This window comes from Antedon bifida, chromosome 1, assembly GCF_963402885.1.
Source record: "Antedon bifida chromosome 1, ecAntBifi1.1, whole genome shotgun sequence".
NCBI lineage: Eukaryota > Metazoa > Echinodermata > Crinoidea > Comatulida > Antedonidae > Antedon > Antedon bifida.
In genome coordinates this window covers 31,009,256-31,033,307 of record NC_136226.1, presented here as the reverse complement: position 1 = coordinate 31,033,307, position 24,052 = coordinate 31,009,256, and the positions used below count along the sequence as shown (strand labels likewise).

Here is a 24,052-nt window from a genome sequence, read left to right as displayed (position 1 = left end):
TAATATTGCTATATATGCGCATATAATGCGTTATCATCATCTTATAGTGTTTGTAACCAGTTGTATCCATTTTATATTTGTATGTACTGTATTTTTGAAAAGGCCAACAGAGTTTCCCCATGGGGATAATAAAGTTTTAATTGAATTGAATTGAATATCCACTTTTTAAAAATCAATTATTATGCGCATATAATGCGTTATCATCATCTTATAGAGTGTTTGTAACCAGTTATTTCGAAAATAAAAGGGTCGAAATTTCGTCATTTTTGGAAAAAATCCCTGTTGGCCTACAATAGTACAGGGATTTTTTCGAAAATTGGCCAAAATATCCACTTTTTAAAATTAAATTATTATGCGATAATATTGTTAGCGTTCTCATCATCTTATAGAGTGTTTGTAACCAGTTATTTCGAAAAATAAAAGGGTCGCAAATTGCCCAAAATGGCCAAAATTATCCACTTTTTAAAAATCAATTATTATGCGATAATATTGCTATATATGCGCATATATTGTGTTATCATCATCTTATAGAGTGTTTGTAACCAGTTATTTCGAAAAATAAAAGGATCGAAATCTGCCCAATTTTTGAAAAAAAAATTCCTGTATGCACACCATGTGCTCATTTCACCTCAATACATAATTTTAAATGGCCAAATGTCTACCCTTTTATTTGTTGACATAAATAATTAAATCCAGGCTGTACTATAAATAGTACAGCCTGGATTTTTTGGCGGAATCAAATGAAAATATGAACTTTTCAAAATTCAATAATTTAAGCGGTAATATGGTATATGTTTTATTATCATAAGATCAACAGTTGCAAGCAAAACTATTGAAAACAAGTAGATACAGTTGAAACTGTACAAGCTCTGTCTACACTATAAAACTAGTTTGTCAAAAAGTGTGATGTGCCCAAATATGGTAGTGATATGACATCATCATGTCCATGTATAGGCACATCACATTTTTCACATAAAGTTTGATCATGTAGACAAGGCTTTAAGCTATTGACGCTATACAATCTTTCACTTCTGTTGGGGTAATCACTATTGAAAACAAATATGCTTTTGAAACAGTACAAAAAAGTGTTTTAAGCTATTGACGCCAGATAATCTTTCACTTCTGTTGGGGGTAATCTTCGGAAACCAGCCTCATTACAAATTCCAATCTCAATATTATTTTCTGTCATTTGTCCTTCAAAACTTTCCTGCAATAAAAGAATAATAAATATTAATCTACATTTTGGAAACATGCCGAATGTTTTAGAATTTGTAACATAGTTTATCTCAAAAAAATCTGTAAAAGTAGCAGCTGATATAAACTACTTAAAAAATATTAATCTATTTAATCGATTATTTCAATTTATTTGGTCAAAAATGGTCTGAAATTTAAAAAATTTAAAATTACACCACAAAATTAGCACAGAAAGAATGTTTTTCTAAACTTTAAACATTTAAGTAGCCAACAATAACACAATGGTTAAAGTACCATGATATTAATTAATTTCTTTGAGTGGCGATGCGGTTAAGACAGCCGTAATTATGTAGCCATAACATCGCCAAAGGTTTGAGGCTCACTCGCTCTATGATTCTGGTGGTAGAACAAGTCTTCTTGGATAAGGACTATAAACTGTAAGTCCGGTGTACACATTTAGCTCATGTGCACTTTCGACACGAGTAGGGGGTTACCCCAGTGTACTAGTACACACACAGCCACTGATCATAACACTGGGCTTTCTGGGAGACCAGTCTTTGAATGAAGAGGTCGCCCAGTATAAATAAATAACAAATTCAATTCATAATGAAAGAAACTGCCCTTTCCTGCTCTACTAAATATATCGTACCTAAAGACCACCAGAGTTTCCTTTTATCAATGCCAGAAAAACTCATCACGATGACAAAGTATACTTCAAGCATGGTCTCCCACTTGGATGCAATGCAAGGACGTAAGCGCAACGCAAGACCAATCATGATAGATCATCTGAACTACCGTTTGTGATTGGTCAACTAACATGCGTTGCCACTACGTTGTGTCCAAATAGGAACAAGCTTTTAATAACAAACTTTCCTAGAACTGGAGAAACTCAACAGTTCTTTTCAGAACTTATATACGTGGTGTACCGCAAACTTTATATCAACATTTGATTTCGTCATGCAAACCTTCAAACAATATAGTACAAAAATAAAAGAACCACCTTAAGTGTAAGAATTGCTGTGTGAACAGCATCATCTAATTCCAATTCTTCGTTGTATCGCTTTTCCAGGAATGTCTTCCCATTTACAAAATTCTTTCCCATTGCCGTGGCTTTCCATGGAAAGTAAGCGCCAGAAGGATCACATTGAAAAAGAAAAGGTTTTTGGTCATCATCATCCCAGCCAGCTACCAGTAAAGAAACACCAAATGGTCGAACACCACTTAAAAAAGATAATTAAATTAAATACTTAGAAATAAATATTTCAAGAATTAAAGAAGCAGTGAGTTTGATTTTAACGCAACCCTGGACTTATAATATTTATATCCATGCTTTAAGACTGTTTAAAGCTGTCTACACTATCAAACTTCATGTAACAAATGGACATTATTTATCACTACCATATTTGAGCATATCACATTTTTTTTGTCAAATTAGTTTGATAGTGTAGACAGAACTTAATAAACTATTAATGCAATAAAAAGAAAATAGATGTATTACAGTCACATTAGGTTTTAGCAAATTTTTGATCAATTGTACAATTACTGTAATTATTAATAAATAAAAGGTTATGAATACAGTTTATTTATCAATAAGTATTACTTTAATAAGCACTTTCTTACCCTGATTGTGTATATTCTTGCATTACTGAGGCTACTTTGTGTACAAGTTGTGCTGTTGGTATCTGTTCTTGATAAACCATATAGTATTGCTGGGCCAACTTACGTGCCCGTCTCACCAACACTCTAAGTAGGAAAATATGAGTTAAACAAAAGGAAACATGAACTACAGTAAGTGTCCATATTTAAAGATGGTGCAGTTCAAACTAAATTAAAGGTTATGTAGTATTAGCATTACTTGTTGTGACCAGTACCTAAGCCTAAAGATAATCTGAATGGGTGTGAATGTAGCACCAACACACACTGTAAAAAATAGGCAATAAACGTTTAATAAGTACAATATTTATTTGAATAAATGCCCAGGGGAGGCATTTACTTTTTTGGGTGTAATATTGTATAATCAAATAAATACACCCTTATTAGAAAATACAACACAATTAATATAAAAAAAAGTGATAAAATACAATAAAAAAATGCTGTCTATTGTAGATCATGTCAATCAATGAATTCTACTACAAATAAAAATGTATTGTAAAACAATATTGTGTATGCATATAACGGGGTGTTATTTGAGGGGAGGTGTTTATTCAAAATGATGTTCTATGGGGGAGGGGGGTGTGGTTTATTCAAAGGCTTTTATTCGAATAAATACGGTAGCCACACTTAAATTATATCACTGTGAATGATGACTATACCTGTAGTCAGGACCCATTCCGCTGTACACCATTCCAATATTCTTTGTAATCATTTCAACCTTATTAATGCTATGTTCATCATAAAGAATTGATTTTTGCTTTTTCTCTGTTGCTATGACAACACCATTTGAAGCTTTGATACCAACGGAGGATGCTCCGGCAGCAACTGCGTTGAGCGCATACTCAATCTGGACAAGTTTGCCTGATGGACTGAAAGTATCAAAATGATTTGATGTCAGGAATTATGAGATTCATCATACCCTATTTTGCTTCAGCTCCTTTTTGCTCTTTGCAGAACCAGGAACTCTTACTTTTGTGCAACGTGAATCAAATTAGTTGCTTTAAATTGAACAATCGCAAGTTATTTTTCAATATTATTATGATAAACTTGTTAATGTTATGGTACTACATGCATAATTAAATTAGACATGTAGGCTTATTACTATTAGTATAAAATGCAAGGTAATAAATAAATAAAAGAACTTCACAAAAAGAATAAAACAATTTCAAATTCCGCAAATCGTTGCATACAAAATATAGGCCTAGTATAGTACTACCAGTCGGTAGGCCTAGTTTAGGTCCTACCCTCTCTCTACTCTACTCTTATTATAGGCGGCCCGGCCGACTAATCTAGCTAGACCGCCTTCCTACTAGCTAGCTAGGCCTACTACTACTGGCCTAGCCAGCCTAGCTAGCTAGCACATTTCAATCTATCTATCAATATAATTTAAAAACGAAAAACCCCTACCTAAAAGTTGTTAATGAAAAACTATATCGTTCAGTCATCTTAATTTGTATAAATGTACTGTTTCTATTCTTTTAATTGACAAACTTTGGGGGATTGTTGACTCTCTCGCATGCGAAATTGAAAAAACCGAAAGTCATCACATAAAATCCAAAATTATCATATCCACTCAGAGCTCTTGCTTAACAATCATAAAAAAAACAAGAAAAACACATATCCAACAGGATATGTTTTAATAAATAGACTCACGCTCATAGTAAATTCAGATTTTGATAAACAGTCAAATGTTAAATCAAATCTTACAATAAATCTCGACTTTTTACATATTTTATGTCATCTCTGAGAGCCAACTTTATTTGTGAATTTAACTTTTTTAAAGATCGGATCCATTATTGACTCACCAAACAACAGAGGGCGGTATCATCCTGCTGTCGATTTCCGTCACGTTTTCTCTGATCCACGACTGACACAAGAACGACTCCTAGCTAGGCCTAGGTTATTAAAGGTATTATTGTTTCATTTTAAAACGCAAATGATTAAATTGGGCTTGGATGTTTTATAGTTATTTCACCAATATAAATAGGCCTAATCTACAGTCTACAGATAGGCCTAGCTAGCCTGTAGTATATATTAATCAGGCCTAGCTAGGCCCAAAAGTAGTACTAGCTAGAGTAGTATGCTAAAAGGTGCCGTGGTGTCCCAGGACGTTTCGCCACACTCTAGGCTGATGATTGGATAAGGATCTCGTAACATTTCTTGTTTTTGTTTAAGTCAACTGGCGAAACAGAAAACATTTTATTTTAGATTTCTTTCTTTTTATATCCCAACAGAGATAACTTAACAAGATGAGTTTTGGTGTACGTGTGGCTGATGTTGGATACAAATCATTCACAGTTGGAATGCTGCTATTGACTGGTTATGGTACAATACTGGTTGGCCAGAGAGTGAACAAGTTCTTCAAGAACAAGAATGCTACTAAAAATGAACTTGTAGCTGAATCAATTGATGTTAAAAAATCAGCATGAACCAAAATATATTCAGTGTGCTTAGAATGAATGGAAGCAAAAACTGTATGGAGGTAGATGAACAACTTTGCTGGTGACATTAATGTAGCCAGTCCATGAGATTTAACAACCGAGCTATGCTGCAAAGTATATAACATGACAATGAAGAAATGCTTGATTTACTTGTATTTTGGGGAAAACGTTTTTTAAACAATGTGTACTAAAACCAGGACAGTTTAGTATCAGAAATAATGTATTAAAAATGGATTATTAAAATGAAAATTATATAACAATCTTTACCATTTGTAAACTGTTTTTATTTAAAAAATGTGTATGCAAATATCAATCATAGGCTATTTAAAATATCAACATTGTACCTTAGCACTAAACCTATCAAATAATATACTTTTATTAATTCTTACCAACAATTCTAGCAATTTATTTAAGTAAATCATATTTTTGTATTGAGTTGTAATTCTATGGTTCAGGCATGTTACAATAGGAGGGACACCTTCTCCAGGAGAGTTATTCTCTTATGGAATGCTCTGCCTACGGATGTAGTTTCATGTGCTACGGTGAACTCGTTCAAAGCAAAACTTAACGTCGCATGGTCTAACCACCCGCTGAAGTTTTCACCCTATATTGAATATGATTTTATTGCTAAGAGGGGCTTTTAAGCACTGAGTGCTTCGCCTCGATCCCGTAGACGAAAGTGTACGGGAAACAAGTAAACAAGTAAATAATTATGTACAAAAAAACTAAAACTGCATATTTATATGGGTTTTTAACTTTCAACATGTTTCTTATGGTAAACAAAATACCCAAACAATTAAAAATGAAGACGTTTGTAAACATATTAACAATTAATACTGTTTTGTAAGTAGCATTTCAAATTATCCTTTGCACCCCATAAACCCCCTCCCACACCTTCCCCATCAAACCCGAACCCCCCCATCAACTCATTCCCTATCAACATTCACTGTCACACTCACTATTTTATATACAATCCTATAATTATTTACTCAATTCCTAATGTTTCTAAAAATCAGAATGTTGTCAAAATCTGCTGTCCAATCAAAAGCATAGCAATACAACATATAAAAGAACATTGCACCTTAATTCAATACTATCAGGTATTAAAGCTAAGAATAATAACTGGTAATTAAAATACAAAATGATAACAAGAAAGATTTTGGAAACATTCTCAAGATCAATAAAAAAATATTTACATTCAATGAGAAGTTATTTTTGTAATTTACTAGATCTAGGGGAAGATTCGGGGGGTGGGGGGAGAATCTAGCTGGCCCAGGCCTCGCTCTAAATTTCTCAAATTTTAATGCAAAAGATAGGACATCAAATTAAGTTTAACACTTCATTTCACTACTTGTAGGCCCAGGATTGGCATTTATCAATATTTGCTTGCTTATATTTTTGCCAAAGCTATAATATTTCAAAAGTGCTTAAGCTTATTTATCAAACTCTCTTAGCAACAACATTTTTAATTGTTTGCGCATGCGCAAAATTAAACTCTAGAGGGAAGCAAATTATGTGTGCGCATTAGCTGTTTTCTCGTAACAATGGATCCGCTACTGATCTTCATTCCATGGTGGTTCCAAAAAATTTATATTATATTGCAATTATATTGGAACGTCTTATTAATATTAATAACTGGAATACCAAGAGTTTATTTAGGTTCGAATTGGAGTGCTTCACTGTTGATGCAATAGCAATCTATTGACGAATCGTTGGAATCTTGTAATATGTGTCCAAGCTGAGATTCACACTAAAAAAAATAAAAACATTAATATTATATTATTCCTTTTTAATAATACAAATTTTCGATATACTATTCTCAATATACAATAATTTCTGACTACAAATCCATCACTTACATGTGAACAAAGAACTTGAGTGACTGCAATTCCCGAATCTTGTCTTTGCATCACGCTGCATGATGGTCCATCTTTCTCGGCCCAGTGGAATGACGGCCAACCGTAGCCAGAATCGTATTTGGCTTCAGAACTAAATATCAACAAAAAATACCTCAGTATTAATAATAATAATTATTGAATGGAATACTGTATTATATCTTTTTTATTGTACAGTTATTATTTTAGTTGTTAAAATGTCTTATTTTGCAGAAGAAGAGTTACTCACCTGAATAATGTGGATGAACAACAAACACATCTGTAAACTCCATCCTCAAAATTACTAAAATTGATACCAGTAAATGGCTGTTGCAAAACAAAACATTAATTTAATACATTTACATACATTAGTCATTATGTGACATTAAAATGGCATTTCGACAAAAAAAATTAAAAAAATGATTTACAATATATAGGCCTATATAATATAATAGCCAGTGTTTTAATATTCTTACTTCTTCTGTACCCCCTTCTCGGCAAACAAAGTACTGTTCTGGCGTCAACACTTTTTCCCAGTCAGAATTTGTTGCCTTCGCCGCCCACTCTTCACAAAAGAAATTATTTAGAAAATTAAAAAAACGTTAAAATTATTTTATTCCTATCAATAATCACTGTAAAAAAACTTTTAATTTATATTTCAGAGTATTTTTGTTTATAGTCTACAACAATACATCATCATTTAAACAAAATATATACATTAAAAATTGAAATAAGTAAATGTAATTGATAAGCCTAGCGGGCTAATAGTAATAATAGTAATAAGGGGAATCACACTCTCCCCCACATTCACAACCAGAACCAACCACGTACATCAATATCATATGACTCTCTAACTACAGCCTACTACCCCTACCTGTCAGTGAGCAAGATTGGGCATCAGCAGCGAGGTTGCTCTTGAATCGGAAACCGCTTGATTGCTGTATTCTCGGTACAACAATTCTTAATATTTTAGTATTACATCTGATAAAAGATAACATCTTAAACGTATTCATTATATTTTCTTTATTTCAAATAAAAAACCGATGTGAAAAACTTCCAGCTCTAACGTCCAGGTTTGTTTTTGTTGTTTATAACGGTATGAACAATTATAAACATGGGGGTTAAACTCATGGGGAGAGAGCGAGCGTGTGTATTTTAAGCAAAATATTATCTTAAAACTATTTACATTTAAAGACATATTTGTAATTAATATAGGCCTGATTATTTTAAATAATGATGTATTGAAAGTACATAAATATATAGTACCTACTAACAACAATTAATATATGTACCCCCTATGCCAAACATGGTTTAGTCTGACGCGCAAGAAATTTGTAAACGGTAAAGGTACTGTCCCTCAGCATGCAGTGTGGAAATTTCCATCACATCATTTTTCTTATATTAAATTATAAAGGTCAAAGTCTACTCAAATTAATCATCTGCAATAATTGTTTTAATCTCTACACACATCTACACCGACTAAAACATCGTTTTTAACATTATATAGCTCTAAATTAATTGTAAATTATAAGTCCAAATGTATGCGTTTCTTATCATGTTTTTCCATTTTTTAGTTTTTCTATGCACAGTAGTATTCGATTTATTTACATAGCGCCCTCTGTAATTTTATATTTCAATTCCCCTATCGGTGGGGGGTTGGCAGATTTTTAAAATGTGATAGCCCCCTCAATTATTTGGTCATTGCTAAGTTCATGTGTTAATCAGTAACAGTACTACAGTTTATATCATTTTTATCTGCTAAGTTCTTATTTTTCATCTGCAAGGGCATCTTTTACAATTTCTTTTAAATAAATCATTTTCTCTTCAGTATTTTTCATCAATTCCAATTTATGAACCGGAATCTAAAGAATAAAAAAAAAATGTTTAAATACAGTAGTTCATTTCAATTATGAAAATAATACAAAGATGGCTTATTGAAAATTAACTAATTGGTTAATCATAAACTTTGACATATTAAAGACAATTCTCACCCATGCAACACAATATCCCTGGTTTTTTAGGTATTTTTCCTTTACAGCTGGTAGACCAATCAGATGCGAGCTTTCAAAAGCAAAGTAATTTAACGGTGCGATCAGCAAACATGTTCTATAAAGAAATTAAAAGTGTTAAAACAAATGTAGAAAAAACATTCCTACTTACAAGATGGAAACAGAATATAAAAATAAAATTGTCTTGCTTTATAAATAAAGATTTACTTACTTTCTCAGAGAGCCATTTCCAAGTCCCTCAATTAGAAAATCTATCCAAAATAAAATAAATTAATAATAAAATATGTTATTATGTGACATATTAGAAAATTAAACATCTTGATTATTTAATAATAGTAACAAAAATGTTAATAATTACCGTCACCATAAATTTCATTTTAAAATTTTGTTTAGCAATATTGCTATAAATCAAACTGATTTTTTAGTCTATAAACAACATAGTTTTGCATTGTATTTTTTGCTACATAATTTATTATAAGTAGTTTTTATAGCTTTTGCTAAGCTACATTGGCGAAATTATTCTCTATTTTTGTGTAATAAGTACAGATAATTACTTTACGTTAAATATGACTGACCTAAGTTGATTAAAACATGACCAGTGGAGGGTACATTGCATTCGATGCCTTTCCCTGGGACTATCTCGTTGAGGACACTTCTGATAAGATCTTGGACTTCTGTAGATTGATGATGAACAACTTGAGGGAGTCTTGATGATGGCAAATATGTTGAACCAGTAAGCATTGACAGCGTGTGCAAATATTGACGTATGTGCTTGTCTTTAAAAAAAATGTTCAAAATCAATAATTAGTTTTTTTTAGCACTTTTTAAACTCTTCTTAACCCTTTCACTGCGGAGCATTATTCCTACCTCTGTGCGTAATATATATTTAAGAAAAACATATGATATTTTAATAAATTGCAAAAAAATACTAATTGAGATAATTGTGTAATTATTTTTGTGGTGTGTGATGGGCAAAGGGTTAGTCTACAGTTAGGTATAAAAAAAAAAAGTAATTTGCATATTGATGACGTCATGTGACGTCATTACAGGTATTTTGGATTTCTTGTTTTTTATCGAATCAATGATAAAAACTATATTTTTTATAAAAATTCTTATGGAATACGTTTTTCCAACTGGATATTGATGAAGATACGTATAACAAATAAAAATATAAAAAAAAATTGAATTATTTTGATTGTTTTATAAAAATTATGCATAAATCAAAGTTTTGGGGCAAAATCGTGAAAATAATGACAGTTTCCAAAAATTCACTATAGTACAAAATCTAACTATTGTTTCAGAATTTTTTTTTTGGGTGTTGTGATAAACACGATGTTGCCCTATTGGGGCTGGTAAATTTTTGTTACTTTCAAAATTGCCGCCATTACGCTACTCAAAACAACTTTCCAAGATAGAAATACTATTATATATACTATACTATATATAATTAATTAATTAATTAACTATAGAGGGCGCATTATTTTCAAGACGATAATACAACTATAGAGGGCCGTTTTTTTTGCTGGAAAATTTTTTTAATGACTTGCAAAAATATTCAAGTTCATCGAAAGAATATAGAGGGTGCTATATATTATAGGCAAATACGATTAAATAATTGTTTTGCCCATACCCGGTATTACCGGGTATATGTATTTCAACGACGTTTGTTTATACCCGGTAGTACCGGGTATACGCAGAGAAGGGGTTAAGTTGTGCCATTTAACGATAAAATTAAAGCTATTAAAAAAAAAAAAAAACACATCCATTCAAAATGATTAGACAATGAGAATTATGTTAAAGCAAATTCTTATGCAAGTGTTTACTTTACCTTAAAACTATACACTACACTATCAAACTAGTATGACAAAAAAAGTGTGATGTGCCCAAATATGGTAGTGATGTGCCCAAGTATGGTAGTGACGTGACATCATCATGTCCATATATGGGCACATTTTTTGTCACATAAAATTTGATAGTGTAGACAGAGCTTAAGGCCTACTTAAAATCACCAAAAAAGCAATTACCTTCACTGTTCAATAGTAGTTTTTGAAACTGATCTCCATTGATGAACTGAAGTAATGTTTCTGGAATGCTGCCAAGTTGCGCAAGAGAAGCGGTTGTTGAACAGATTAGTTTACAATCATCATGACACAAATTATCCTCTTTTATTGTCACTAATGCTAATTGAGTAAGTCTGTAACAGAACTTGGTGAGATCGACTATCGATTGAAGATTTAGTGCTGCAAAAATACCAGCCAGTTTCTGTAAATCTTTAAAACATGCGTCTACTTCTAACGCCATCTTTGTGACATGGTTGAAAAAGTCGATGTTGACAAATCGATGAGAAGACATGATTCCTGATATTTGGATTAGGTTTCGAAATGAAAATTTAGGTGCATTTTCTAAAATCTTTGATGTGAAAAACTGTAATGTTTTGGGACTAACACATCCACAGCGGTTTAAATGATAAATCAATTGTGTAAAAGAGTTTCCGTCAATGATTTCACAGTTTTCCTCAAGAAATCGTAAAACTTTGTATTGGATTGGATGTTTTGTTTTATTCAAACTGGCTAGGGCATTTAGGATAAACTTTGCTGATTTGAAGTCTATGTTATTTTTAATAACAATGACAGCAAGCAGCTTGTTCAGTAACTTCTCCTGTTTCTGTTCTGTTAATCGTTCATGTAGATTTAAAAGAACTGATGTAATTTGTTGAATATTTTCTGCATTTTCAGTAAACTTATCAACGAGGACAACACAACTATCCAACAGCGTTGCCACAAGGTTGTCGGCACTTTGACCTTTAGACATTTTACTAAGAATATTTACATATAATTTCATCTCTTCTGGATTAAAATCGTTAAAGCGTTCACTAGATTGAGTTAGCAAAGTTTGCACTAGTGAGCTTTTTACCGGTAGGCCTAACACCTGAAGGGAATTCAGCGTCAGTAAAAACAATTCACTGTCCATGTGTACAGAAAATTTTAAAACCAGTTGACAAATAAATGTGAAATCACTTCTGTTATTCTCAATTAATGCACTTTGAAGTGGTTTTAATTCAGCATTTGTAACTGGTTTAATTTGTAAACTTTGGCTCATTTCAGCCAATCGTGCTACAGCTCTAGCAATGTGAATTTCATTCATATGCGATCCGATTTCGCGAAATGCTTGAAATATGTCCTCGATAGTTTCAGATGCGTGTATACCTTCGAGTATCGCAACACTGTAATCATACCATTCATCAACAGGAACGACTTGTTTCTCAGAGACTTTGGAGTTTCCCTTTATAAAACGAGGGTCGTTTATTCCAGGTGGTAGCAGTTTAAGCCATGGCTGAGCACAATACCAACGAACACCAATGTATTTATACACATCATTAGGTTTGAAGGGAAAGAAGTAACTTTGCTGCTGAGCAATACAAGTTGAGGACAATAATGTTCGAGAAGCACAAAACCTGACAAAAGAATGTTTGGCTGTTACCAGCCCTCTGCTTACAAACATTATTGTTATCTGAAATATTTATAATAATAATAATTTTATGAGTCACGACCCACTTATTATCACTGGGGCGAATCGACTATACACATACTACTACCTTTGCTACTACATACGGAATTCACTAGTCCACTCTACACTGTATGTAGTCTACACACACAGTCTAGGCCTACCGTATACAAGTATCCGTACCTTTTATTATATGGATAGGATGATAGGTATACTGTATATATTCTTGAACAATACTCACCCCTTACTTGAGATAAAACGGGTCTAACTAGCTGGGCCTAGCTCTAGCTCCTCAGTCACCGCACGCAGCACGTGTTGGCCATGTTTGTTGATTTTGTGTCAGCAATATGCAGGTATGGAACGCCAAAAGTACAAAAAAAAACTAAAGACTATTATTAGTCAATCACTATATAGCAGCTCCTTTTATGACAATGAAATTATTAAATGACCACTTTCTTCTCCATATAGTTTCTTTATTATTAATACTATTATAATTAACATAATAATAAATGCATTCTATTGCAATTGAGTACAATACTTCATTGCCTGGCTGGTTCTACTGTATCTTAAGCTCTGTCTACACTATCAAACTTTATTCGACAAAAAAATGTGATGTGCCCAAATATGGACATGTCATATCAATACCATATTTGGGCACATCACACTTTTTCCTGTCAACAACGTTATGTTTTTTCCCATCTCTCATGCTATGTCTACTAAACTGTACTCAATTGATTAAATTTATTTACAGATTTAATAATATCTTTAAATATTAATAAAAATCACAATCATTCTCCAGCTTTTTCTTAATAAACTGTTTCTTTTCAACCTCTGTTTTCATCGCATACCATTCACGATATCCAATCTGTAGATTAAAAAAAAAGAATATTTAAACTGTTTTATATTTACTCTAAATGTCTAATTTAAGCAAAAGTTTAAAAAAAGTATTATGTGTGTATTTCTGTGTACAGACTAAAAGCCCATATGAAAGCCTAATCCTGCCACATCCTGAATATAAACATAGCTACGTCTAAATTTTGTCATAGAAAAAAAAAAAAAAAACAAATATTTTTTTTGCTATGGTGAAATTTAGACATATTTTTTTGGCTACAGTACTGTATGTCTAAATTAGCTATACAGTATTTATGTGGCCGGATTAGGCTTTCGTACTTTCATAACAGAACACTTGGTAGAAGAAAGTTTGCTATTGCTATTGTTATTTTTCAATCATTATTTTACTGCTGGACAATAAACCAATAAAAACAGAACTGTTTGCTGTACCTCGGTTAACATATATCCAGAATCTGTTAATTGTTTTCGCTTCATTTCAACCGGTCCCACAAACATCTCGCCTGCATTTAAATAACTTGTGGGTCCATGAACTAAAATGGCAAGCCTAGAGAAAATGGAAACATTTTTTTATATTTATTTTGAAAGTCATAAAAATGAAGCAATTACTTTCAGTTAAAATGCCAAATATGGTTCTAGACATTTGATGATAGCTTCATAAGTTAAAATCATGACAGTAAAACTGTAATTATACGATTAAACTTGGTCTCTATATATTGTTTATGTTGCACCACTTTCTAGAAAATTCCAACTTATATGGCATGCCACGTGTGCCAAAATGTTGTGTTTAAAAATATTTAAGTGAATCTAGAACTAAGAATATTACACAATGTATAAAAAAAATGAAGCAAAATGCAACAACCAACCTTGAGGGCGCTTGTTCACTTTGAGTAGGATCAACTGACATCTTATGGTCATCCAATGATATTTGAAAATCTGTTTATAAAGCAGAAACATTATTTATTTATAAATACTATTAATTTTATAAATCATATGATTGACAAATTTACTGTAGTGTGTCTCAGTGTGTTGGACGCTGGATTACTGATTGTGAGATCGTGGTTTGAATCCAACTCTCGCCGCATTGCTTGTATCCTTAGGCAAGACACTTTACTTACATTTGCCTCTCTCCATCCAGGTGTACAAAGTACTTACCTATAACATGTCCACTAGGGGTTACGACATTTGTCGCTATGTGTTGTTTATTTATCACATCAATAAGAGTATTCATAACTGATTGCTGTATAGGTCGTAGGTTAACAGATTGCTGTATAGGTCGTAGGTTAACATTCTTTGCCACCAAGCTCTGTAAGTTACTGGATGTTTCCATTTTGGCATAGTTGAGTAGATGCTGAAATTTGGTTGCTAGACCTGGACTAAAATCATCTGAAAATCAGAAAAATAAGTTAAATAGCATTGAGTAAAAAGCATTGACTAAACATTGAGTAACTTATAAGATAATACTTAGCATATGGCACCTGACCAACTACAATAAAAGCATGTGAATGATATATATTTCTAAGACTAAGAGTACAAAAACATTTTTGGTTAAATACATAACTTGTAACATCGTTTATTAAACTTTTGTAACTTTGAATTCTGAATCAAAATAAAGAAAACAAATAAATGAACAAACAAACTTATACCTGTATTCAACTGAACAACTTTCTCCAAAAGTACTTTGGGTAATATATTCAAACCCATCATGCACCAGGCAAGCTCTAGTTGTAAGTACGGTTTGAGATCCAACCATCCGGCTAAGAGCTCTTTCGTTAAAGTATCCACAAACTCTTCACTTGGAACAAATCGCAGAACGAAGAACGCCTGCAGAATGTTTCTCATGTCACGGAACGAAACGCTTGCGATTTGTTTTCCTATGAACTTTTCAACTTCAGCGAGAAGCTCGATATTGGACATTCTATAACGCGAAAACATGTTTGCAATATTTAGAACATCTGCAAGCGTGCAGTTTGCTATTTCGGACCGAAGAAAGTTACTAAATGCCATTATGACACTTCTGTTTTTAAAACCCAACGCATCAAAACATTTTAGAATTTCATAGATCTGATTGACTGACCATTCCTCTGGGATAGACGTCATTTTATAAGACATTGTCTTCAACAAGACACCAGTTGGAAATTGATTGATTACCATAGCTTCACAGAATTTTGTTAAATCAGAAAAGCTGAAATAATCCATTAAGGAAACCATATGCCGTTCTAATTTATTTGGCAGAGTTGTTGATACAACGGGAGAATGTATTAAAAGTTGCACCAGATTTTTAACTTCAACTACATCCTTGAGTCTACTTTCCAACACGTCTGCTGTTTCTGCTACCAACGCATCAATCTTATCACAATTTACTGCTTTGAGAGCACTGTGATTGATGATAAGAAAAATAAGATGGCGAATCTGCATCAGACGAAGACGTCGTCGGCACTCTGGTTCAAGCATTAAAATTAACGAGATAACCGACTCTGTTTTAACTTGACATAAATTAATAAGTGAAAGAACTAAACTCTCGGTTGAAATTTTGTATTTTTCTTTTGTTATCTGATTGCAGAGTTCTTCAAATATTGGGTCTTTCGTAAACGTGTCAACCTGTGGTATGGCGTTCTGAAGCTGTATCACTCTCGTTAGCGATAAGGACGCTTGGTTTCCGGATAGTTTATTTTCTTGAATAACATTTAAAAGCGTTTCTGGTGTATCTGAAGATTTAATTTTTATTTCTAAAGCGTTTTCAGTTGACAAAAGTCTACATTTTTGTAGAAGACAAGTTCTTAAATGTTGACAGCTAGATGACTGAGGTACAAGAAATCTGCATCTGTAAAATATTGAGGAATACCTCAATGAAGAAATCCTGGATGCCATATTGTCACTGTCTGTAAAGAATAAAAAAAATGCATTTTCAGAGAGAATGATAAACAAGAATATTTCTTACAAAAAACGCTGCTCGCTTATTGTTATTGCTAAGGGTAAGTCTGGGGGTCACTTCATCACGCCTAGATACTTCAAGTATCCTATTACAAACAAAAACTTCAATGGACTGTTTTGATAATAATTCAATGATTTTCTGACAGCGAATTATAGTAATATCATGGGACTCATAAATACCAGAAAGGCTTTGGGATTTGTCGTTAGACTCTTTTCCCAGACGTTTTTTGGATTCAACAGGTGGTACCTATAAATTATAGTCGAGAATCATTTTTTACAAAAATGTCAGTGTCTAGTACTATAACTGCTGCTATGCTTTATATCTGAATGATTTATCTCTTGTGACGTAGCAGGCTAGAGCAGCAGCGTGAAAAAATAATGTTGACAAAAAAGTTAAGTAGGATATTCTTCTTTTTTTAGCAATGTCAATAGTGACTTGACTCGAGTCACTTGAGTATATTGAGCTGAGGTCAGTCTGAGAAAGGCCTATCTAGGCCCTACTGTAGAAAGTCCTGGGCGGCCTAGAGTTAAAGCTTAGGGCCTAGGCCTAGGCTACCCGTAATAGTTTGCTACTACTAGCCTAGGCTAGGCCTACTACTACTGTGTAGCTAGGACTAAAATGCGTATAATAGTCGGTTGCATAAAAATCAGATATCACTATAATTATATTGAACATTTTATACATACCTTTTCATGAGGCTAGAGTTAAAAACAATATAAGAAGTTATAAACCAGGCCTAGCCTAGCTAGGTCTCTCTTTCCTTTTACTTTTCTATTCTACTACTTTACTAGCCTCTCTAAAAATTAAATTGCGCCACCACAAGACAGGAGGGGATTCCCCATACGCCCGCATGGATGATATGGAGGATCATGATGATGTCATGTGGTAAAAATGGATTGGGTGGTTTTCGAATTGTTAAACAAATCATGAACATACTAGTCAAATCTTCTATTCTTATGTTTTAAGGAAAATTTTACTATTAACTACTTGAGTGAGTATACGTGTATTCAGACATTTTATTTTATTAATATGATTTTTTTCAGATTCTAACCAAACTAGCCTGTTTCTTTTGTCTCCCTGTCGATTGCCAACATCATTCATATGATATATGGACTACTACTACTATTTACCACAAAGGCCTAACTACTCTTAACGGACCCTTAATATAACAGGAAAAGGCCAGTAACACCAGTACAGTACAGCAACGCCCAAAAAAGGTCTGGCCAAGCTGTCTTAGACAGGAATTTAATTTGTTTCCCATCCAATTTACTACCTAAATTGTATTTTGTTTTTTTTAAATAAAAGTAAATGGTGGTACTGCCACCAATTACTATAATTTATAAACTAGGGCCTAGCTAGGCCTATTTACTATTTATTAATCAATTTATTATCATCATTAGTTTATTCAAAAGCGAAGGAGTACATCTTTATTCTTAACAAAAACAGCCGCACAATTTTAAAGCCAAATACCGTAACCTCAAAATAATCATTTTTACATATCAAAACCTAGTACAATTTCAGTATTTTGTTTATGTAGCGCAATTCTTTTTAAAATCAGTGTTTCTGTTTCTTTTATATTTTGTTATTGAAAATGACCATTTTATAATAGGCTTTATAATTTTCTTTTCCAGAAGATTGATTTAAACTTCAAGACTTTTTTTTACAGTTTTTGATCACACTTGTTTTGTCAAACCAGTTTGATAGTGTAGACAGAGTATAAAACATTGTAGAAATTACTAGATTACTTTAGTCTTAACTTTATTTGATTGAAATATGTTTCATCACAAAAGCTGGTAAGACTCATCAGGTGAGAAATAAAAACATGACTGGACTGAATTGAACACATCATCATGGAAATGAGTCACAAACCATAATCTAACAATAGATATCAATAAAGATATATTTCATATATTTCTTTACGTAAGGTGCCCTTCTGTCAACATGGAACTCAACTCAACATGGAACTCAACTCAACATGGAACTCAACTCAACTGTGTCGACATGGAACTCAACTGTGTCGACATAAGTGCTCTGAGCATCTAAACAAAAAACTTTGAATCGAGTTGAGTAGGGATCAGTTCGATTTTACTGTAAAAGCGCTCTCGTATACTGGTTCCTATACAACTACAAATCGCGTTGTGCTCACGACTAGTTACATTCAGTTTCATTGTCGAAATAAGCGGTCACACACTGGTTCTTTTCAGTGGTTTAGTTCCGCTCAGTTGCTAAAAATGTCGACATAAGCGCTCTCATGCAACTAGTTCCTTTCAATTAAGTTGAGTTTTGGGACATTTTTTTTGGAGACATAAAGGCCCCTTTAAACACAGAGAAGACAATCAGCAGACAGAGAGAGAGGAAAAACAAAAATAGAAGTGAATTATTATCGAGCGGTTTCTTGATGTAATCCTTAATCAATCAAGGTTTGCATTGTGAAATCAGTACACCACATGTATATAGTACTGAAAAGAACTGTTGAGTTTCTCAATGTTTCTTTTTTACAATTATTCTTAAGCTCTGTCTACACTGAAACTTTATGTGACAAAAAAATGTGATATAAAAATGTGCATATTTGGGCACATCACCCTTTTTTTGTCAAACTAGTGTAGACAGGGCCTTGTATTACAAACAAAATGAAATAAATATACATTTTAGAAAAAAAAAATTGCATAACCTTATTAATAAATCTCTGATAAAAAGATACATAACATAGTTTTTCATACAGTATGAATTTTTTGGAGATGTGCCTAAATACATAATAAAAAAGATAATTTCCGTAGATGTTTCACATTTATGAAGAATAAAGTTAATCGTGTTTATTGTATGTCTGAATAATAATCTATTGAGGATAAATGTATTATGCTGCATTTATTATGTCAAACCATAATATATTTTGTGGTTACCGTTTAAAATGATTATAATTTTTTCTGTATTTTTAAAGTCACTACATTCAAGGATGCAAAGAGCATTTATATTTATACTAGTTTAGGAAATTCCCATAGTACTGAGTTCCGTAGCTTGACATATTGTCTCTGTACTTTAGATATTAGTATTTTTAGAATATGTTTGTTACAATAATAAATACTTATCTATAAAAATGGTTCATAACAACTGATAATTACTGTAATTGTAGTCTTTTATGTGGTAATTTATTTCTTTCAATTTAACATTCAAAGAAGAATTGTATTTAAGTACACACTTTTTTCCTATGACATATGAACTGAGTTACTTATAAATTGTGTTTTAGGATTTTTATGTAAGTTCAAATTATTTGTTATATTGCATGATATTAATAGTTTTTCCTGCTCTCAGAAGATTATATTACAGGACTAAATATTATTAAGGGAATTTTAGGGATTTAAAATTCACCACTTTTTTTTTCCTGATAAGAGTATTTTAACAGCAGAGGAAGTTCATCAACGTGGCAAGTTATCATGTGGACCCAAACAATTGAAATGTTAAATACAGGTTACCATTTAAAAGCTTAATGTCTTTGCCAAACAATACTAAAATTGAAAAAAAAACTGCAGAATTATTGATAAATTACTACCACTGAGCCCAGTAATAATAAGATAGTGGATAACATTTGACATAGAATGATCTATTTGGCTAATAAATATTATAACAAATTATATTGATAATAATATATTAACAATTATAATAAAAAACGATCATTGTTTTAATTTATGAAAAAGATCAATTTTATTCAAATAAATCATTGTACTGTATTTCTAATTGTCAGATGGTAAAAACTTTAAAAAAAAACTTTAAAATTTAGTCCGATTTGGCATATACTGGAATTTCCCAGTTCTTAATATACTGTAATTGGCTGACCTACTGTCAAGTGTAAACGGAAGATGTCATACAGTGATAATGCTGTTTGCTCAGTTTGTAGTCAATATTTGGTCTTATTTTGGTCAAGTTTGTACTTGGCAGCAAGGCTAAAATCCTAATTAGTAATCCATTACTCTATTTATTAACTCACAATAATAGTCCTAATCCTTAAATTGAATCTGTAAACCCCTAAACATTTTTTTGGAGATGTCAAGATTTGTAAACAACTCTAATGCTGCCAGAGTATTGTTATAAGACTAAAGCTCTGTCTACACTATTAAAGTGATGTGCCCATATATGGACAAGGTGATGTCATATCACTTCCATATTTGGGCACATCACTACCATGTTATATATTATATTAACTATATCTTGTATATTTTTCAGAATCTGTATTTTTTGTTATTCTTCACTATGTTGAGTGAATCGGAAGATAACAATCCACAAGAAAATGATTTTAAGGCAGAAAGTCCCGTTTATGGAAGCCCTATCGATGACGCTTCATATCCTGAAGCGTTCCAGGCTCTTAAACAGAGCTACGAACATCTAAAAAAGAAATTTAATCACACAAATGATTCCAACAATGCTCTCAGGCAAGAAAACAAAAAACTTAATCAAGAAATTGAAAGATTAAAGGAGCCCGGTGAAAGGATACAATCTTATGACATTTCTCGAGAAGTAGCGGTAGGTGCACATTCTTTTTTCTTTCTTTTCTTTTATATATATCAGATTTTCACTAGAAAAATTGATATTATGTAAGATTTTCTTTAATTCATCACGAATGCTGAACGTCTTGCGACATAGCACACTCAACAAGACTTCTCCAATCAGAGCGATTATTGGCCAAAGTGTGCATAGACTTTTAAAAATTTATTTTTCTTTTCGTATAATAATAAATAATGATCAAACATTTATAAAACGATTTTTACCGGAGTCTCACAGCACAACATGAAGAGAATAACTATTGAAATAGGGGAGTTTTTAGGAGAGATTTGAATTAAAAGGGGGATAGAGTGTAATGAATGGAACATTGGTTCCAGATCTCTGGTGCCTGAGCAAAGAAGCCCTGATGTAAGGTTGGTTCTAGGTGGTGAAGACCTTTGCGTATTAGGACATATGGTTTGTATCATTAAAAACCTTTTATATTTAGACATTCTTTATCATTCTTTTATTCAATTCTTGATCACGTTAGCCAAAATTCTTGATGACTTTGGACAAAATATTTGTGTTTTTTACTTTAATGATAATTGAATCACTTTTATTTTAAACAGGATAGCAATAAAATGTTTATACTTCAGACAAAAATAGATGAACTCCAGACTGAAAACACCAATCTCAAATCAGTAGTAACTGCTTATGAATCTGGCAACTCATCTGACACACAATGTCAAAGTAAAGATTGCCAGAAACAAAAAGAATCTTTACAAGAGAAAATAATACAACTAGAAACTTCAATAGAGACACTAAGAAATGAATTAGTAAGTGCAAGCCCTAAGGAACATCCATCACAACAGCGTCAAAGGTCAATATCGGAGGACACAATTGAAAAAGATACTGATATGGAAACTGATGGAAATGACGGAGCCGAAGATTTAGTAGAATTTGATATTAATCAATTTATACTGGATTATAAACAATTAAAGGATGAGGTTAAAAGTCTTTTAAAAGAGGTGAATACTTATAAGAAGTTAAAGGATGATGGTTTATTGGAAATTAGAAAAAGAAAATCAGAGGAACCAGGTAAGGCAACGTTTGTTAAGCTCTGTTTGACAAAAAAATGTGATATTCCATAAATATGGTAGTGATATGCTCAAATATGGTAGTGATCCTGTCCATATATGGGCACATCACATGTTTTGTCACATAAAGTTTGATAGTGTAGACAGAGCTTTACTCTTCCATAGTTCTGAAGCTAGCTATTTATACAAATGAAATGTTAATATAAAATCCTTGTTGATTCAATCAATAAATTGTGTTTGTGTAGAGGTTGTAAAGCCTGTTCTGTAGAGAGATATTCCTAAAAAATAGTAAAAATAAATACTGAGCATTTATAAGCAAAGTGCTCAAACTGCTGTCTCACAGCGCTATGAGACCAAATGTCTGTTGGAAAAATTGAGTTTTGAGAAGAGACTTTAATTGCATTAATGACTTAGACTGGCTGGTACCATGCTGGTGAATAAGGTTTTGTCTTTGCTTAATATTCACCTTGTAAAGTATATAATTTCAAAATAAAGAATTTCTTTGTTCACTTTGTATGTTGAAAGTGAAAAGAATTGGTATCAGATACCATGTGACCTTTGACCAGAAGGGTCAGAGTTTGAATTTCAGTTTGAAAGATTTGTTTTCATCCTGTTTTGTGGTATAATTATCAATATTTTGGATTTTTTATTTTGCGATTATAGATTTTGAAATGGAAGATTATGAGAAGAGAGGAAAAACAAATCCTGATTATCTTCTTCATACTTCTATGGGTCAGGGGTCATCTGAAATCAAACGACCACCAAAAGGCGAGTTGTCAACAACCAGTAAATTTACTTCAACCGAGAGTGATGAGGATGACATTTACAGTGCCCACACATCCAGTGATGATAAATATAGCCAACATTTAAACAGGCCAATGCAAAGTTTTAAGGAAGCAAGGACTTTGAAGCCTGTGTCAGCAAGCTATGGTCCTATTACTGATTTACAAGCCAGGCCACACTTCCAACCAGGGAGTGCCCCAAATTTTATGTCTAGTAATTTCATAGCTTCGCCCAGCTCTGTTCTTCTCGGTAGAAATTCTCCTAAGAAACTTGGAAGTCAAGTTTCTGATTTTAGAATACCAATTATGCAAGAAACTGGGGGAGGCTTACTACCACCCAGAAACCCACCAAACATAGAAACGGATTTAGATATTGGTGGGAGAAATTCTCCAGAGTTTTACACACCAGTTGGAATAGTAGACAAGCCAGACCAGGCAGCCAATCTTGGTTCTGCTACACCAGACATAACTTTATGTCCCATTTGTAGTAGGCAATTTGATAGGTCTTTGTTTTCTGCAGAATACATAAATGGTCATGTCAATTCACATTTTGATGGCACTTCAGAATATGAATTTGTGGATATGATACCATAAATTTATCTGTGTGGCTAAAAAAACAAATGCACATTAACTTGTAAATGTTCTGTAATTCAACATTTTGAAATATAAATTAAAGATCTTACTAATCATCAATGTGCTAATTTAAAGTTTGAACATAATATTCAGACTTGAAACAAAGTTCAATATTTACATTTTATAAATACCTGTAGCTTATTTTCTGTGCATAACAAAATAAGGGCGGTGTTATATGCAGGTGTTGGTTTTCCTTTTATTAGTAAAAATTGGGATTCTATTAGGTTTAGCACTAGTAGAAAGAGGCTAGTGCACTACTCAACTATTATATGTCCCAGATAGTCTGTGATAAAAATGTAACTGTAATACATATGGTTAGGCCCCCTACCTGATATAACTTAAGATTTCAAAATGACTTTAGGCATACTCTTCATTTATACAGTATGTAGGCCTATATTTATTGTGGACAAAATATTCTCAAGCTTCTAGCTTCAAATAGTTAAACATTGTAATGATGCACAGAAAAATGATATTAAAAAAAATGTCACATAAACAAATGCAGATCCGTGGGCAAGCACATTACTTAAAGACTTTATCTGTGGCCAGTATATCAAATGTATATTAGAATTTCCATATTAAAAATTAAAAGAATTGCATTTTTGTCATCA

The 24,052-nt window shown here is 32.4% G+C and overlaps 5 protein-coding genes and 1 long non-coding RNA gene across 6 annotated transcripts in view; 1 reads left to right on the top strand and 5 right to left on the bottom strand.

The window, feature by feature from the left end:
* Positions 1–771: 771 nt before the first annotated feature.
* Positions 772–4,394, bottom strand: LOC144850152 (proteasome subunit alpha type-2). The gene is made up of 5 exons (XM_078707373.1): positions 4,255–4,394; positions 3,507–3,716; positions 2,815–2,937; positions 2,195–2,414; positions 772–1,207 (listed from the first exon to the last, which is right to left on the bottom strand). The coding sequence occupies exons 1-5, from the start codon at positions 4,290–4,292 to the stop codon at positions 1,091–1,093; spliced, it is 708 nt and encodes a 235-aa protein (XP_078563499.1). The 5' UTR covers positions 4,293–4,394; the 3' UTR covers positions 772–1,090.
* Positions 4,395–6,503: 2,109 nt separating this feature from the next.
* Positions 6,504–8,175, bottom strand: LOC144850201 (peptide methionine sulfoxide reductase MsrB-like). Its single transcript, XM_078707435.1, has 5 exons — positions 8,037–8,175; positions 7,639–7,727; positions 7,413–7,489; positions 7,148–7,277; positions 6,504–7,038 (listed from the first exon to the last, which is right to left on the bottom strand). The coding sequence occupies exons 1-5, from the start codon at positions 8,173–8,175 to the stop codon at positions 6,940–6,942; spliced, it is 534 nt and encodes a 177-aa protein (XP_078563561.1). The 3' UTR covers positions 6,504–6,939.
* Positions 8,176–8,883: 708 nt separating this feature from the next.
* On the bottom strand, positions 8,884–13,037 carry LOC144849646 (FAST kinase domain-containing protein 2, mitochondrial-like). The gene is made up of 6 exons (XM_078706635.1): positions 12,917–13,037; positions 11,196–12,681; positions 9,747–9,947; positions 9,383–9,422; positions 9,154–9,268; positions 8,884–9,024 (listed from the first exon to the last, which is right to left on the bottom strand). Exons 2-6 carry the CDS (start codon positions 12,670–12,672, stop codon positions 8,929–8,931), a joined length of 1,929 nt encoding a protein of 642 aa, XP_078562761.1. The 5' UTR covers positions 12,673–12,681; positions 12,917–13,037; the 3' UTR covers positions 8,884–8,928.
* Positions 13,038–13,127: 90 nt separating this feature from the next.
* LOC144849680 (FAST kinase domain-containing protein 4-like) lies at positions 13,128–17,252 on the bottom strand. Its single transcript, XM_078706689.1, has 6 exons — positions 17,146–17,252; positions 15,171–16,406; positions 14,680–14,910; positions 14,391–14,460; positions 13,957–14,071; positions 13,128–13,540 (listed from the first exon to the last, which is right to left on the bottom strand). Exons 2-6 carry the CDS (start codon positions 16,393–16,395, stop codon positions 13,448–13,450), a joined length of 1,734 nt encoding a protein of 577 aa, XP_078562815.1. The 5' UTR covers positions 16,396–16,406; positions 17,146–17,252; the 3' UTR covers positions 13,128–13,447.
* Positions 13,128–24,052, bottom strand: part of LOC144850261 (uncharacterized) — a 121,706-nt gene continuing 110,781 nt past the window's right edge. The window contains exon 2 of the long non-coding RNA XR_013614063.1: positions 13,128–13,240. This is a non-coding gene — a long non-coding RNA (uncharacterized LOC144850261). The remainder of the gene's footprint in view (positions 13,241–24,052) is intronic.
* On the top strand, positions 17,341–24,035 carry LOC144849747 (uncharacterized). The gene is made up of 4 exons (XM_078706781.1): positions 17,341–17,450; positions 20,678–20,974; positions 21,562–22,030; positions 22,693–24,035. Exons 2-4 carry the CDS (start codon positions 20,705–20,707, stop codon positions 23,403–23,405), a joined length of 1,452 nt encoding a protein of 483 aa, XP_078562907.1. The 5' UTR covers positions 17,341–17,450; positions 20,678–20,704; the 3' UTR covers positions 23,406–24,035.

Coding starts and splice junctions, on each gene's coding strand:
- LOC144850152 (XM_078707373.1), bottom strand. CDS start 4,292: ATGACTGAACGATATAGTTTTTCATTAACAACTTTTAG. Junction 3,717..4,254: donor TTTTCATTAACAACTTTTAG/GTAGGGGTTTTT, acceptor TGATACTTTCAG/TCCATCAGGCAAACTTGTCC. Junction 1,208..2,194: donor CAGCAATTCTTACACTTAAG/GTGGTTCTTTTA, acceptor CTTTTATTGCAG/GAAAGTTTTGAAGGACAAAT.
- LOC144850201 (XM_078707435.1), bottom strand. CDS start 8,175: ATGAATACGTTTAAGATGTTATCTTTTATCAGATGTAATACTAAAATA. Junction 7,728..8,036: donor CCAATCTTGCTCACTGACAG/GTAGGGGTAGTA, acceptor TCTTTTGTGAAG/AGTGGGCGGCGAAGGCAACA. Junction 7,278..7,412: donor TGTTCATCCACATTATTCAG/GTGAGTAACTCT, acceptor GTTGATATTTAG/TTCTGAAGCCAAATACGATT.
- LOC144849646 (XM_078706635.1), bottom strand. CDS start 12,672: ATGTTTGTAAGCAGAGGGCTGGTAACAGCCAAACATTCTTTTGTCAGG. Junction 9,948..11,195: donor ACTACTATTGAACAGTGAAG/GTAATTGCTTTT, acceptor TTTTTTTTAAAG/ACAAGCACATACGTCAATAT. Junction 9,423..9,746: donor TCATGTTTTAATCAACTTAG/GTCAGTCATATT, acceptor TATTTTGGATAG/ATTTTCTAATTGAGGGACTT.
- LOC144849680 (XM_078706689.1), bottom strand. CDS start 16,395: ATGGCATCCAGGATTTCTTCATTGAGGTATTCCTCAATATTTTACAGA. Junction 14,911..15,170: donor AGTTGTTCAGTTGAATACAG/GTATAAGTTTGT, acceptor TCTGATTTTCAG/ATGATTTTAGTCCAGGTCTA. Junction 13,541..13,956: donor CTGGATATATGTTAACCGAG/GTACAGCAAACA, acceptor TTTAATCTACAG/ATTGGATATCGTGAATGGTA.
- LOC144849747 (XM_078706781.1), top strand. CDS start 20,705: ATGTTGAGTGAATCGGAAGATAACAATCCACAAGAAAATGATTTTAAG. Junction 20,975..21,561: donor ACATTTCTCGAGAAGTAGCG/GTAGGTGCACAT, acceptor TATTTTAAACAG/GATAGCAATAAAATGTTTAT. Junction 22,031..22,692: donor AAGAAAATCAGAGGAACCAG/GTAAGGCAACGT, acceptor TTGCGATTATAG/ATTTTGAAATGGAAGATTAT.